Source organism: Amblyomma maculatum, chromosome 11 (genome assembly GCF_055883805.1).
Source record: "Amblyomma maculatum isolate TAMU_Amacu chromosome 11, ASM5588380v1, whole genome shotgun sequence".
NCBI lineage: Eukaryota > Metazoa > Arthropoda > Arachnida > Ixodida > Ixodidae > Amblyomma > Amblyomma maculatum.
This window is the reverse complement of record NC_139354.1, coordinates 107207775-107224323: the sequence shown is the minus strand read 5'-3', so window position 1 is coordinate 107224323 and position 16549 is coordinate 107207775. Positions and strand designations below refer to the sequence as shown.

At 44.8% G+C, this 16549-nt stretch overlaps 1 protein-coding gene across 1 annotated transcript in view; it reads right to left on the bottom strand.

The window, feature by feature from the left end:
- Nucleotides 1-228: 228 nt before the first annotated feature.
- Nucleotides 229-16549, bottom strand: part of LOC146174613 (4-vinylphenol methyltransferase 2-like) — a 32746-nt gene continuing 16425 nt past the window's right edge. Inside the window, exons 2-4 of the mRNA XM_084585022.1 lie at nt 14896-15574; nt 9564-9711; nt 229-709 (exon numbers count right to left, since the gene is read on the bottom strand). Of these exons, the coding sequence (XP_084441148.1) occupies nt 510-709; nt 9564-9711; nt 14896-15474 (927 nt within the window). The 5' untranslated portion in view covers nt 15475-15574 and the 3' untranslated portion in view covers nt 229-509. The remainder of the gene's footprint in view (nt 710-9563; nt 9712-14895; nt 15575-16549) is intronic.

Sequence of the window (16549 nt, the reverse complement as noted above, 5' to 3'; positions counted from 1 at the left end):
TGTATGTATGTATGTATGTATGTATGTATGTATGTATGTATGTATGTATGTATGTATGTATGTATGTATGTATGTATGTATGTATGTATGTATGTATGTATGTATGTATGTATGTATGTATGTATGTATGTATGTATTCACGCGTTCATGCATTTATGTAGAATGTATGCATACATGTATGTATGTGCCGGGTATATCTAATGATAAACGATCGACACACCTGTGGATAACGGCAAGTTTTATTAGATAAACTACTGTAGGTCCTTCAATAATGATAAAAAAAAGCTCTGTCCCTGTTACGGGGGTAGATTCTGTACATGACTTGCAGACAGTGAAGATGTACGAACGAAGTTGCCTTACTCTCACCGAAACATTTTTGAATAGCCTTGAAGAACAGCTGCATCTATTGCATGAATACTGCAAAGCTTAAGCTATGCACTGCCATTACATTGTAGTGTGAGAAACTCTGAATTTGGACATGTGTATGCGTTGTCCGGCTGCTCAAAATCTTATTGTTCAATTGGGGAACCCCTTCGTTGGCCACCCGAAGAGGCAGGTTTGAGCGCGTGAATGGCGTAGCTGTTGACGAGAGTGGGGTTCTTCCGACCCGCCACCCACTTTCGCATTTCTTCGTGAGTGTCTTCAGTGAGAATGTTTCTCTCCTCGGCCGTCAGTGTCTGATTTCCGGGTATCAGGGCTGCCAACATTTCTGTAAGTAAAATCATGCAAAGAATATAAATGACGGTCTCACTCGTGGCAACATTGAGCGGTAGCTATAGAAACAGAACCAGGTTTCAGTTCTATTATAGTTCTATTGATACATCATTGATGGCAGTTATTCATTGCCAGTCATGATAATCATTGCTTTGTGATCGGAGAGGTTATTTGACAGCCATACCCGCTCTGGATTCGCGCTGGCGGCTTATTTGAATTCCGCAAATTAAAGGGAATATTTTTTCAAAACATGTGACACATCACTGACATAGCGCCTGACGCATTTCTAGACATCTCTTCGGGCGTTTTTGTGCCTTTTTTCTCCCAAGTCGTGCGCATTCACAACAGCCGAGGATCTCTCTAGGGCTGGTAGGCTGGCCTAGATAAAGTCTAAAGGCTGCCCGCCTCAAACCTACTCACAGTCTATCATGCACGCCAGCCGTTCCCCGGAATGAAATAAAACACAAAAAAAAATCATGAAAACAAAGTTGCGTGCCGATACAAGCGGGGAAGTGATGACTCTACATATCACGATACTGACGCTACTTCGCCGGTGTGTCACGTTTGTCTCGTCCATGTTCTGAAAAATATCATGTTCCGGAGATGCTGCGGCGTCGCCGGAAATTTCTGGTGTGAAAAACTCATCACTGTTGAACGACAGCGAGAAGTGCGCTCTTCGTCCAATTTGTGACTACTTGCTGTAACGTCGAAGAGTGTGGTTATTCTCGAATATCCCACTCCCTCCACACCAAATTCGATCGAACAGCTCAAAGTCCATCGGTATTGATCACTGAACTCATTAATGCAATTACGTGACCAGGGGAAGTGGGGTCAATGCTGAGCGAGTGCTGGATTTATGTATAGCAGCCTATGGTACTCGCCATAAATAACACTTTTCCCCCTATCCGCTCTTGGTTTTAGATTACTAAAATCAATCGATTACGCACTTGCACTTTTTTCAAAAAAGAAAAAAGAAAAAGGAAGTGCATATTTGCTCCAGACGGCTCTGGTCCAATCATCTCAGACACAATACTAAAAGCATTCTTCAGTGGTCTTTATTGTTGGGGTAGAGCTTTAGCGAAGAGAAATACCAAATGTTGGGAAACAAACATTCAAGATCGAAAAATAGTCAATTCGAATCTGTCTGCTAGTTTCTAGTTGGCCGCGCAGGTAAGGCGGGTCGCTTTCGTCGACGTGCAAGCTGTTGTGAATTTGTGAAAGTTTGATGTTATTCTAAGCGATAGTTCAAATTTAGTTCATGGACATATTTAATTTTAAAATCCCGGACCACCTGTTGACAAACGTTTGATAAATACTGACACCAACAAAAAATCTTTTCTCAACCCAACGTTTTGGGGACAACTCCTTCGGTGACTGAAAAGGGAACCATCAACAGCAGGCTGCAGCCTTCGCTTTTCCTTTCCCGACACGTGTCAAAGTTCGTTCGTGTGTGCGGAAGGTAGCGTTCCCAGCGTTCTATAATCGGCGTGAGCCAGGTGTAAAATGAGAACGCCCCCTTACTCCTGAAGAAGGAGCCGAGTTGAACCCGAAAACGTTTGGCTGGGAGTAAATTTTTGGTTAGCGTTGGTATTCTTCGAACTTTTAAATCGTTTGCTGACATGTCCCGACGTCCGTTCTGGAAGGAAATTGCCCCAGGGTCACATGAGCTGATTGCCAGGGGATACTTGCCGGCTACCCTTCTATTATGGCACCTGTACGTCGCCATATGCTAGCAGGCGATGCGAACCACGGGTAACCGCGAGCAGTTCTTTCCAAGTGACGCATGCGTATATATGTGCGTTTATTCGCAGATAGGACAGCAGAGGCGCGGATGATTTCCGCGAACACAGCGCGGCATGACTGCATAACGGTTCGATTGCGATGCTTTCTGGCCTCCACGCTGACCTATTCGTGAAGTCCTGCTCACGACTCTGAGCGTCCATTTATAATGAATTTCAAGAACATAGAGTGAAAAGTCAAAAATAAAGATACAGCCATTTAGATTAACACCTACGGAGCTCATGTCAACAAGTTTATAACGCATGATATCAGAAATCAGAAGAATTCTGGAGCAGTCCAGTTTTGAAATAGAATGTGCCTAGTGGTATTGCCACGGTATTTTCCTTTCCTTTTTCTTTTTTTTACAGCTCAATGTCGCCAGGCTGCCACTTTTTGCGTCGAGCTTGAATGATTGGCAGCCAAACGCGACATCTTTCATATTGTCCATCGTAGGGTCCATCTCAATGCTTGGTTGCTGGCCTGAAATTTGGCGCTGCCGATAGGAATGGGCCGAGAGATTTAGCTTACCGTGATCCGCGATCCGCCACCGTGACCCGCTACCGTGCGTGGGCGGGGCGCACAAGCTGATTGGTCCCGACGCGGCAGGTCAATGTGCCGGATGGATGGATGGAATATAGGAGCGTCTCCTTTGAAACGGGGTGGTAGCAGTAGCTATCATACTCATTTTTCTCCATATATCTTAATTATTGGTTTAGAATGGTTAACTAAACCATCATTCTATTTATTAAATTTTGCTCCTACATTACTAACATTATGTCACTTCTCTGCTTTTAAGCCACCAATCTTCCAGCCGTTTTTTGCTAGTTTCTACCGCCGGTTTATTCACCCGGCCACTGTTATCTCTAAACCCCAGATCTTCAGGAACAGTGATTGCGCCTGCATCAACTTCCGGATGGATACCATTGCATTCGAGTATAATATGGTCAATTGTTTCACTGGAGTTTCCACATACAGTACATGCGTCATCTTCATTGTTAAACTTCTCTTTGTAGCTGCGTGTTCTAAGGCAACCTGGTCTAGCTTCAAAAAGTAGGGCACTGCCTCTTGAGTTATCAAAGAAATCTTCCTTCCTGATCTGCATTTTCCACTTTCGGTATAATTCCACACTCTGTTTTTTTTTTTTTTTCATCGAATTTATCCAATTTTTACCTTCTGTGTTTTTCACCTGTTGCTTAATGCTCTTTATTTCTCCGTCCTTGTTAATAGCATACTTACTAGTTAGTTTCCTAGTTCTTTTCCTCCATTGTGAGTCAACGCTTTTTAGGTACAGGTATTTAAATACCTTAGCTGCCCATCTGTTACTGTCCAGTTTTCTCAGGCGTTCCTCATATAATATTTTACTCTGTGCTTCCCGTACTTCGAAAGATGCCCAGCCCATATCTCCCTGTACCGCCTCATTTGTAGTTTTGCCGTGGGCACCTAGTGCTAATCGTCCAACGGATCTCTGATTTGTTTCTAATGTCGACTGTACCTCTGATTTTAGGCATAAAACCGCATTTCCGAAAGTAAGTCCGGGCACCATAATTCCTTTCCAAATACCCCTCAATACCTCATACCTATTGTATCCCCACAATGCCTTATGCTTCATTATCCCGGCATTCCTTCGCCCTTTGGCCTTAAGTGATTGCTCAGGCTTTCCAATGTATGCCAATCCTTCGTTTGCCCATACCCCCAAATATTTATATTCTGCTACTCTAGGTATTTCAAGGCCTTATATTTTAAGACCCTGACCAGTTGAGCCGTTGAAAATCATCAGACCCGACTTAACTGCTCTGAAACTGAAGCCTAGAGCGTCCCCTTCGTCTCCGCAATACTTAACTAGAGTTTGCAATTCTTCCAGACTCTCAGTTAGCAGCACAATACCGTCTGCATACATCAAACCGGGGAGGCGCTGCTCTACCGCCTTTCCACCTAATCTATATGACAGGTTAAAACCTAAGTTACTGTCTTGTATCCTCCGTTCCAGGTTTATCATATAAAGCATGAACAGCACCAGTGATAGAGGACAGCCTTGTCTTAATCCTTTGCATACTTTGACATCCTCCGTGCTTCTTATCCCTTCCCACGTAATTTCTACTTTGTTATCCCGGTATATTTCCTGTAGGAACTCTATTATCTCATAACCGCTACCTTCTTCTTTTAATATGTTCCACAGGAGTTCCCTGCTTACGTTGTCGTACGCCCCGTTTATGTCCAGGAAGGCCAAATACAAAGGTCTATTTTCCACTCTAGATATTTCGATGCATTGGGTAAGCACGAACAGGCTATCATCTAAGCGCCTACCATTTCTAAAGCCGTTCTGAAGTTCTCCGAGTATCTTGTTACTTTCTACCCATGATTGCACCTTTAATTTCACCGCCTGCATGGCTAACCTGTACATTACAGATGTTATGGTAATCGGCCTAGTGATGTTACATCTGTGTTCGGCAGGTAGAGAAGCAGACGACGATGATCTGATGACGGTCAGGAGGAGATATATATATTTACAGAAGCAAAATTACTTACATTGGCAAACAGTTACAGTAACAAGAGTCACACAGACAACTGCAACTTAAGACAAAATAGACTCTCACACAGAGAAGTCGCTCTACAAGCCCTTACTTTCCTACCGAGCGTTTCGGTTAAAGCCTAGGGGGTGTAAATACGTGCTAAGCACGGAGCCTCAATCTTGACTGACAAACATGGTCCGAGGGCCGCTTTTTGATGAAAAACATCAACAAAGACCCGAGGGCGGTCACCTTCGGTGATCCGCCCCGAAAATAAAGCAGCCAATCAAATTATTGAAAAACATGCCACAACCCCCGTGGGTTGGGAATAATCTCGGACCCAGGTCCTTAATTACTTCAAATAAAAATACAACATTGAAAACACACACTCTTTCCACTCGCTGGTCCCCAAACCCTCTCACACGGCGCCTGTCTTTGCCTTCCTCTCCCCGGCGTGTTTGCGACGCGACCTTGCAGCTGCGCCTTTGTGAAAGAAACGCCGCGGAGGATCTCGAAACGAGGACACTCAGCCGTCCCGTTCAAGGAAAGGGGGAGGGGGGGCACTGTCCCAGAGCAGTGTACTTACAGTCGCCGACGCGCGGACCCAAAGTCTCGTGCCACGGCGAGAGATCGCTGAGATTGCTGGACGAGCTGGCCGTAAAGTGGTTCGCAGAAGCGTGCCATTGTTGTTCCCGGCTGCGTTCGCGTCTTGGCGACGCCTCGGGGCGAAAGGACGAAACAAACCAGGCCTCCTGCGCGCCCCGCGAGCCCGCGCCCAAGCAAAGGGGAGACAAGGAGAAAAAAAAGAAAAAAACAACAGCGCTCGCTCCTTGGCCTCGGCGCGTGGGGGGATCGACCGCCAGCGCAACTCCACGTGCGAGTCGCTTTTCACTGCGGCCTTACAGGCCTGTAGGATTTTATGTGCATCCCTTCTCCTTTCCCTTTATAAATCAAATTCATTTTACTCTGCCGCCAGCTGTCCGGAATTTGCTTATTCGTTATGATGGTTTCCAAAGCTTTTAACAACGTTTCCTTACTTTTTCGACCGAGTTCATTAATCAGCTTGATCGGAATTCCATCCATTCCTGTAGATGTGTCTTTAGGAATATTTTTTTCTGCCTTTTTCCAGTTTAGATTGGTCAGTTCTAAGGTGCTTTGTATTCTGCTACCTTGTGTTGCTTCCTGATTTGCGGAGATATCGTCGTTCTTAAATGACTCGGCTATAACTGATGTAATGTAGTTCACTGCGTTGTCTCCCTTTAAACAATTTTCCTCGTTATCTTGAATCCGATCTTGCTTTCTTTGATTCTTCTTCCCTAGGCAGCTTATATGGTTCCAGAATTTTCTTGCTCCGCCTCTAGAGGCATCGTGTATATCAGCCATCCAGCGATCGGTGGACTGTCTTATTTTACTTTGGACGAGGGCTTGCACTTGAAGTTTCTTTTGTCGATATGATTCCCATTTTTGGTCGATTTCCTCCTGAAAAGCCTGTGCTTTCTTTGCCATTCGGTGTTCCCTTGAAGCAGCCCGTCGTTGTTCAATAGCTTCCCTGATTTCCTTATTCCACCAGCTCCGTGGCTTCCTCTTTCCATTCCAGCGGTTTGCTACTTTAACCTCCTGAATTTTACTCCTTATGAGTAGTTCTACCTGTTCATAATCACAGTTTTCCATGGGGCTTTTCTCTATTGCTTCCTCTATGTCTGCTGCTATCTGCGCTATTTGATCGTCGTTTAATTTTGAGTTTACGTTTTGTCTAAGTTCCATTTCTCTTTTCATCAAGGGCCTCATCTGCAGACTAATACGTTTATGATCACTTCCCAGACTACACTCCCCTTCTTCGTCTATTTCCATTTTTGTGACCTTGCTATAAATTTCCTGCGACATTAGACAATAGTCAATGGTCGTCTGCCTGTTGCGGAATTCCCAAGTGATTTGGCCTTCACATTTCGTTTCTCTATTTACTATAACTAGATCGTGTCGCTCGCAGAAATCTAGCGTTAGCTTCCCGTTACAATCCGTGTATCCATCCAGATCGTCGATGTGGCCGTTCATGTCCCCCAGCAGAATAATATTGGCCCCGTTTCCAAACTGCTTATATCGTCACTGAGACATTCAACAAGATCCCTGTTTTCTTGCCTGCATTGATGTCCTGTCCCCAAATAAACTACCCCTAGCCATGTCCTTATGCCGGCAATGGTTCCTGAAACCCAGATATGTTCTTTACAAGATGATTTAATTCTTTGCCAATTTGTTCTCTGGTGTATCAACATACCTATACCTCCACCCTTTCTTTCCGTTCTCGTTCTGTTGCACCCTTCCCAGACGTAGCCTTCTATAAACGGCGGATCTTCTAGATCCCTGAGATGAGTCTCGCAAAGAGCGTACACACCTATTTTGTCATCCTTCAACTGCTGTTCTATCTCTAGCCATTTCGCTCTTTTTCTACCTCCTTGCATGTTTATGTTGCTGATCCTAGTGTTAAATTTCTTTTTTGTACTTTTCTTTCTCGACCTACTCTTTGCCATTTTTGGGGGCTCAGCCTCCATTATTACACTTTCTTCTGCTTCACTCCTAACTACCTCTGTGCACGGAGTCCTCGCGCACCCCCCAAAAAAGCTACAGCCCTGCCTGCCAAGCGCCAGCCGGTCTCTGCTCCGACCCTTCTGTTAAAATGAATGCCATATCGCTGAAAAGCCCTACCAAAACCTGCTTTATGTACCTCCCTGTTTACCTCAACCACTTCGAAACGCTTCTCCAGGCTTAACTTTCTTATGTCCTGATTAACTGTCACCACGTCCTTTTCCATCTTTCCGTTCAATCCTAGCAGCTCTGGTACTGTGCATACAACTATCTGCGTCTGCTGTGCTATCTGCCTGATCTCGTCAACTCCCTTAGCTAAACTTTCCACCACTCCTGCAGCGTCACCATTTAGGACATCGTTTAGATCCGCGGCTACTATTACCATACTGCGCTCTGCGGAATTCTTCAGCAGCCTATTTTTACTCCCTTTTAGCACAGCCCTCATTGTTCTCTCTGGGAAGGCTCCAACCAACACTCTCTTATCACCCCTTACACGTTCCAAGATATCTCGCTTGCACCTGTTAATGTTAGAATCTCCGGCGATAAGCACCTGGGCCTTCTCTCTCCCTCTCCCAACTGTTGGCTCCTGCTTTCGGTTATCTGTGTCCTTATCTCTGGGATTTTCATTCTTCCTTACTTCTTCCTTTTTTTTTCCGGCGTCTTAGCTGCTTCTAAATAACTCTGACGGTTCGGATCCGCCTGACCTACTTTGCTTATGCCTTCCATGCCAGTGCTGGCCCCAGCCACGTGACCCGCATTGGAATGTCCGTCCTTGTTGGTTCCAAGGACAAAGTCGGCCTCTTTCTTTTCAATTTGAGTAAGCTGTCCAAGCAGTTTCTGATTTTCCGTCCTTAGCAAACGTACTTCCTTTTCTAAATCATCCATACGAGACACTAAACTGCCCCTGTCTTGATCAAATCTATCTAGACGTGCATTCAGTACGTACCGACACAAAAAGTCGCTGCCTTCCGCTTCACCTACAGAGTCAAAACGCGTTTCTTTGAAATTAACCTGCGCCTCACACTGAGTACACTTTACCTTCTTTTGATTGCACATCTTAAGCGCTCATCGACTGAACTATAACTGTTACGAATTCTTAGAATATACAAATTGCCAAAAGAAGACACAAGAAACGACTAGCAAACACGCGTTAAAAACCAATTCTGGGAATGCCAATAGCCTAGAAAGAAAAATATTTATCTAAACAAGATAGCTAAACAATGAACGCCAAGAAAACCAAGCTGCCGGCACGAAAAACCAGGCCGCTAGGACCAAGAGCTAAAATATATTCTTTAGGCTGCACCTAACCTAACTAGCTGAGAAAGAAATAAAGTTAATAAAAGAAAGAACTCATCTATTTGACGCTTCGGCAGCTCCCGCTGTCGCCAGTCCGTCCGTTTCCGGTAGCCACGTGCAATCGGAGGAGCGATGGAACACGCGTCCGCACCACACGGCTGTCAACTGTCAACCCCTCCGACATCCAGTATGTGGCGCCATCTATCTGCGTCAAGGGATCTGGGCATGCTCAGAGGAACGCGCGGTGGCGGATCACGGTAGCGGATCGCGGATCACAGTAAGGTAAAACTATCTGCTATCTCCACCTCCAAATAGTTCTTTCCGTTGCGTGTGCAAGTTAGCCGAATCGAGCGGTTCTTTAGGAGTGTCTTCATTGTCTATTCGAGTGCTTCACTGCTGTCCCGGCTACGTCAAAATATTTTAGTCGAAATCAAGAAGATATGGGCATGGCCAGATCATGAATATTGAATGCGAGACACATAGTCGAAAGTCGTTAAGTGTAACGGGCTGTAAATAAGAAAAGTCAAGCGTAGGAAAGGATGGTCAAACTTAAGTTGCGGAGATCAGGTGGCAGAGGCTAGTTGAGGCCAGGGTTAATTTGGAGGAACATGGGAGAGAGGCCTTTGGAAGTGAGTGGCAACTCGGAGAAATGATGAGAGTGGGCTTCCATTCTGAAGCGTTACTTGCCCGCATAATCGTCTGTAGGAATGGTGAGGTGCGTCATCTCGCAGCTTCTGAGTTCCAGTCCTACAGCGTCTGCCAAATAGCGGGCATAACTGAGGCGCTCTTCTGTTGTGGCCATGTCCTGGGTCTTCGGAATTGCGCTCTCCCAAAGCTGCGCAAGTTGGGTTCGAATTAGTGCTTGCGGACAGCAGCGTTAAAAAATAACCTCTGGCGAAATGAAAAAATACACGCTTTTCATAAAACTGACAAACAGTGCTACTTTTCCTTACAAAGGGCTTTTGTGCTCCAATTAGCAGCAAACTCTTATGTGGACACAGGGACTCAGGAACTTTTTTTTAAGTGGGGGGGGGGGGGGGGGGGGGAATTTTGTCAGGTCATAATTGTTATTTTCAGGTAATTTTGACTTTATCTTTGTTTTAATTTAGTTTTATTGTTATTTTATCATTTTATCTTAATAGTTTAATTAAATTTAGCCCCAAATGTACACTTTGTAAATTTAGTTTTACGCAATTTGAAAGCATGTTTTAGCCCTAAAGAAGAATGAGGCCATGAATATTTCGCAAATATGGCCTTTTAAAACACTATCACACTTCATACTTTCAAAATACTCGTTACTATACTCACTCAAAATTGCCAACATGATTCAAGTTCAAGCAATCGAAAAGCTGGTTTAAGGGAAGACATAATTTCAGGGAGCCAACAAAAGGTTGTTTAAGGGTCCCAACAACTGCCTTCAGATTCTTTGCGAGAAGAAATTGTTATGTTGGCTCAAGGGTGCCCTATTCTTGCAATCTGTCAATTGTCACGCCAGCGAACGAAACTTGGGCAAAGAAATGAAAAATGGCCTTAATTTGACATGAAATATATATATAAAAAAACTTAGTTCAAAGAAGTATACGCGCGAACAATATACACTTGTGATCAATCATTCAATACTTGTATTTTTTCTGTTCTTTTTTCTCGAGAGTACTAATTTAGTTCACGCAAAGAAAAAGTTTTCATAATGGTGGCTGTCCATGCTAGCTCATTTATAACACTGTCTACATTTTAACGTCCTAGAATTTGAGCGCTCATAAAAGTGATTTTAGTGTGAGCAATGGGAAGGTGGCGGGGGGGGGGGGGGGCGACCGCCCCCCTGCCCCAGCCTGGACCAAAGCAAATAAAATCAAGGTAAGCCCAATTAAATCCAAAGCCATTATATTTCGAGCTTATAATAAGTAGTCCACACCCCCCCCCTCCCCCCCCCCCCCCCCCTAGATCCACTCATTTTCCAAGACCCGCACATAGAGATAGTTGATAAGCATAAGGTTCTAGGCGTGTACTTTTCTTCCCATCTTAAATGGGACGCTAATATAAACCCTATTTCTAAAAAGCTCTCTACTGTTACTGGTGTAATCTCACGCTGTCGCACATTGCTCCCCATAAGTGCTAAACTGCAAATTGACTATGCTCTGTTCCTTTCTCACGTTAACTACTGCACTGTAGTATGGGCAACAACTAAGGCAAATATAAACAAGCTTCTTGTTTTGCAAATAAAAATTATTCGCCTCCTCGTAAACTTACAACGTCAAATATTCAACCCATACTAACATCATTTATATGATCTATGTGGATAATATTTATGAATATCGATTGTTACAATTAACTTATTTCGGTTCGACAGGTATGGGTAATTTTTTGGTGAAACTTGCATCTCTTGAACACCGCACTGCAATAGTAAACATAAATGCACTGACACGCGGTCTCTACCACATTTCAGAACAGACTACAAATTACAGTCCTTGGCTCATAATCTTCCCGTTTTTCTCAACAAATATAAAGACACTGTTGGTTTTAGTCCTAACCAGTTGAGAACCTACTTCGTGCAAATATAAACTATCCATATATGTGTTCTTACTTTAAATATTGTACTCGCTTTCACGAACTTTGTGCCTTGTTGAGCTTTTTAAATTGATTTTATTATTCATACACTTTTTTGTTTTGTTTTCATATCATGCTGCAGTGACGTATGCATTGTATACCACATTTGGATGTCACAGTCGTATTGTAATGAACTTCTGAAATCTGCTGTTTGCTCCTGCTATGTTGTGTACGGGTTTACTGGGCCTTTGTCAAGCTGTTTGTATAGCTTTTAGCCCAGGCGACTGCCCACTTATAAAATTTTATTTTATTTGATTTTGATTTGATTGATTAGCTTTTTACCCCTTCTGCAAACATTTTGTCTATTCTCTTTGGTTTCCATACATGCCGTGTAAACCTAAATGAAGGTCAAACAATCAATCAGTACAGAGTTTCAGACTTAGCTTAAGCAGAGACTACTCAATTTTGTCTCCCTGGTCAGCTCGCTTGTATAGTGGAGTTAAGTTAACGCGTCCCTTTGTAAGCTCATTAGTGGTCCTAATTTCCCAATGTGTTACCGTAATGTAACGTCTGGTTCCTGTCCGCTCCAAGGAATATGATGAAGTCGTGTAAGACATCTACACCAAGTGCTTTCTTTTTTTTTCTTCAAGGAACTTCAAGAGCCATATGTGCCAGAGAACCCCCTCTCTCCCGCTCGCCGTCACAATCAGGCGATGTTTGTGTGAATGAACTTCCTCAAAAAAATTTTTTTTATGTAGTTCACTTTTTTTTAAGCAGTTATTTGTTTTCTTGCTTTTGTCAATTGGCATTTTATTAAGTGCCCACCTTTCAAACAGGTTCAGAGCTCCAAATGCAAAACAAGAATGCAGAAAACTGGTGAAGGCAAACGTTTCATCTCAAACGCATGATCGGTATAGGCCAACGCCGGTGACTGACTGGCCGAGCTGCGCACATAATCACGGGATGGCTTGTCCGGCTTTCGTTGCTTATCTGCCGCTTCCTAGCCTGTCGACACCGGAAGAATGTGTACTTTTCCGTTCTGGCACAAACCAGTGCTTAAGCGCTATTTGGTCGGCGGCAAAACTTCGACCAGGCGCTGCGGACGTTGCACTGCCGTGCCGCCTCATTATCACAGTGCTTGAAAACTTTCATGTATCGTGGCGTTGGTATGTGAAGTTACATGCCTCTAAGCGACACTGGGGCTATGAGGAACGCCGTAGTGAAGGGCTCGTGACTAAGTGAGGACACGTGGCGGCCATTGTGTCCCCTGATGCACACGACAGATATTGTGTGTATTGCGTGAGCCGCGAGAAATATATGTCCTGTAAAGAGAGAGGGAGAAACAAAGGGAAAGAGAAGAACGAATATGCAGGGATGTCACCAAGGCAACGCCCAATATGCTACCCTTACATATGGTGCACGAGATATTTCAAGGAAGCCCTTCACGAAGTTAGAAAAAAAAAAAATCCGAGATCAATGAAGAATTTGCGCTGGAGAAATGCGTAAGTCTGAGCGGTACTGTGTTGCCCGCGAGATGTGTCAGCTGGACTCCGTAAGTGACAAATAATGGGTCTTTCATATAAACCACTTAATTAGCTCGAATTGATTACCTAATTAATCACATCAACCAAATCGTCACTTGCACACTTTTCTTTGACGCTCTATCCGACCGTACCCTTCTTTTTCCGATACCAACTAGTTCCTCTTAATGCTTACTCATTAATAGGCTTTCTTAGATATCAAAGATATCAAAGATATCTTAGATATCTTAGATATCAAAAGGCCTTTTAGGGCGCAAATTAGCAGTGCTGGCGGTCACCAGGAAACAAATGAACAAGGCTAAGCTTAGCGCGTAAGCTGGTCATTTAATATTTAGCGGTTACAGCCAGATGCCTAGTTGCCATTATAGGCTTGCAGTCGGCTATAAGAAATAGCAATTTGAGTTCTTAAGATGTCAAAAACGCGACATACCCTAGGCGCTGTGGCTGAAAAAACTTTGTGTCGTGACACGTGCTTTCGAAAAACCCGAGCCGTAAGCAACGCCTCCAGTGCCGCTACTTCGCGGGCAAGTGTCACGTGACGTTCTCTGTGTCCCTGTCGCTGCCTACATCGGAAAGCGGTACTGCTTTGAGAAAAAGAAAAGCTATGTAGCTGCATGGAGGAAGGAAAAAGTCTTCCCTCCATGTGTAGCTGCCACAAAATCGGCGCACATTTTCAAAGAGTCAGCGCTGCGCGAAAGAAGCGCGTGCGTGGCGTCGTATAGAGGGTTCCAGAAGATTGGCGAAATGTCTTCCGGCGGAGAAGCAGCTGGTCCTCTCCAGAAAGTTCCGCCGACGCGCATCTCAGCGGGAGGAGGAGAGGAGGCTTGTACGGCGGAAGTTACGATGTGCGCGCCAGCTTCGGCGCGGCGTACCTTTTTATTGAGCTCGCGTCGCTTCAGCAAGCTAGCCAGTGTTGCAGCGAGTGTTGCAATGATTCGTGAAGTCCCACTGTTGGCAAGCCCCCTGATTTGAGAGGGAGCGGCTCACGCCTATAGGATGGTTACAGCATGACTCTCTAGAAGTTGATCTGCGACAGCCCGGTAAATAATTTGGTCTTTATTTGATCCGACTCTATCGTGCATTGCTTGTTGCTTTGAAGCCTCTGTGTTTGAATTAGAGCCTCTCTGGTTGCATGCTCTGCATTGCCTTTCTGTGAACCTCTTTTCTGTGCATTTTAAGTGTTAGTGTACTTTCCTCTAAATCGTCTCTTGCTGTGTATCGAGTTTGTTTTTGTTTGCTAATTCTGACTCCAATCCTTAATCTCTGTTGAACGCCGAAAACTGGGCACCAAACGGCCACCCCTTTCTGTCACTACAGGGACTTTCGGCTGAGCTTGCCACGCAAGTCGAGGGCATCTTCTTTGAGACTCTACGGGTTTCTGGGCGTGTGCACACCAATATTGGCGCATCGTTAATAAAGTATAATTATTAGCGGATGACAATAGCTTTACTATGTAGCCGTAGTGCTGCGCCTCGATGGATGCCAATGAGTAATTACTCCCTTCAACCAAATTCACTTGGCCCCCTAAATGTGGAGCGGATTTAGATATTTTTTGCATGGTCACTGAAAGTACACCGTCATAGCTTCATTTCTTTGGTAGCTCACATTACTCGCTTCGGATGCAAGGTGAGAGCCTGAGTACACTTTATTCAGGCTGCTTTCGGCTCTTTCGAAGTAACAAGTGGAAAGCGCAGTAAAAAAAAAAATGTAACTGGCGCGAAAAGATTTAGCTTAAATGGTGGCCATGATAGGTGCTATTTTCGTTATAAAGTATGCGGCCAGCTTTTATCGGCTAATTTCAGCGATTTGAAACCTATTAGAATTAAAGGAAGAGAAGGCGTAGCTTAAGTGTACATCTGTATAAACTATCGTGCAAGAAAAATCGTCACTTTAAAATATGTAATTATAGCTCTTATTTGGGACAATATACTCACTTCGCTGAAATGGCTCCAACGTGGCCTCTTTGCCAGCGCCCTCCAGATGTCAGGAGTCGCATACCATGCTGCGTAAAATAAAAGGCACTCGCCGCCTGGCTTCAGGAGGCTCGCTATGTTCTTCCAGGCAGTGATTTGATCCTTGACTCTGTTGAGACTTTGAAAGCAGAAGAGTCGGTCGAAAGCGCCATACTTCTGCAGGAACCCAGACACGTCCTGAGTGATGTCCAGTTGGTCGTAGACTATTTTCGGGTGGCTGTTATTCTCTCGGGCGTGGGCCACCATGTTAGCGCACAGGTCGACGGCCACAAGCCTTCCCATCTCCTCGGGACAACTCGGCAGCAAGAGCTCCTTAGTGACGCGGCCGCAGCCGCACCCGATATCGATGAACTGCGGTTCCTGGTATAGTGAGATGCTGGACTCGTCTTCGCTCTTTCTTGTGATGGGCTCAAAAGTCGTTGTGTAGAAGTTCAGTGTGTTGGCCACTAAGTGGGAGTAGCTGTGAACGGTTTTTGAATACGTCGCTGCATCGTAATTAGGAGCCCGTTGATCTAATTTTTGTCGTTTTCCATCTTCCATCGTTTGCAAATTAACCTTCTTGCGCCGAGTACGTAGCAGACTTCTTAGATTGATGGCAATTGTTATCAGTCCTCAAAGTAACTTTGATAGACTCGTCGACCTGTGGATAAAAACGAAATTAATGCAGTTTTGTCAAGGTACAATCATAGGGATGATGAATGCAGTCCGATAACAATGCTGGGCATCGTTTTAATATATGTGGAAGCAATGACCTTTCTAAATGAAAGCGATACCTCAGCTATAAAACATTTCCAATGCCGCTTTGCTTGTCTGTGTTGCATACGGCACCAATGTGCATTGACTGGAATATTTTTGTAGCGTAAAGCTACACTACACGGGTCAAAGCAGTGTTTCGCGCGAGTGTGCGTCACCCGTTATGCGCATGCGTGAGAGCCGCGTGACGTCACGAGAGGCGCAAGTGCGTCGCCTCCTCGTCACAGCCGGTGCGCGCTCCTCACCGCCGCTGGCGTGCGCTCCTTTCCGACGCGTGACCTTAAGCCGGAGCAGTGTTTACGACATTTGCGCCGCACGCTACTGCGCATGTTTTACGCTACGTATACTGAGGCATAGCAGAGCTAAGCCACTGCCAATGGTGCACCGCATGTACCTTTACTTGTGCGTATTTATCCCACTTAACTTCACAGTTAGCAACGTTATGCCGAGACGACTTTTGAGGGAATGTAGCCTTTTGCTTACTATTCTTGTTGCAAGAACAATGCCAGTGTTTATATCTGGTGCAACGCAGACAAGAGAACGGGAGCAGCAATTAAAACACAGCTTACTGGCGTCAGTAAAGAAACACCAATTACAGGACGGGAATCAAAAGCTAATTCCTCTAGTCAGTCATTTTGTTCTCTTGACACTGTCTAGGCCCGACGCAACCGTAAACAGGCGCAAAAAAATGGGGGTGGCTTAGCTCTTGCTTGATCAGCCAGACCGAGTGAGCCCAATTCATCACGTGAGGCAGCTTTCAGTACAAGCGGCTGGTAGCAGTGATTTCGAGCTCCTACATGGCGCTGTAAGGAAGCTAAACGATTAGCATCGGCCTTGAAAACCCAGCAGCCGTTAGGGCGCG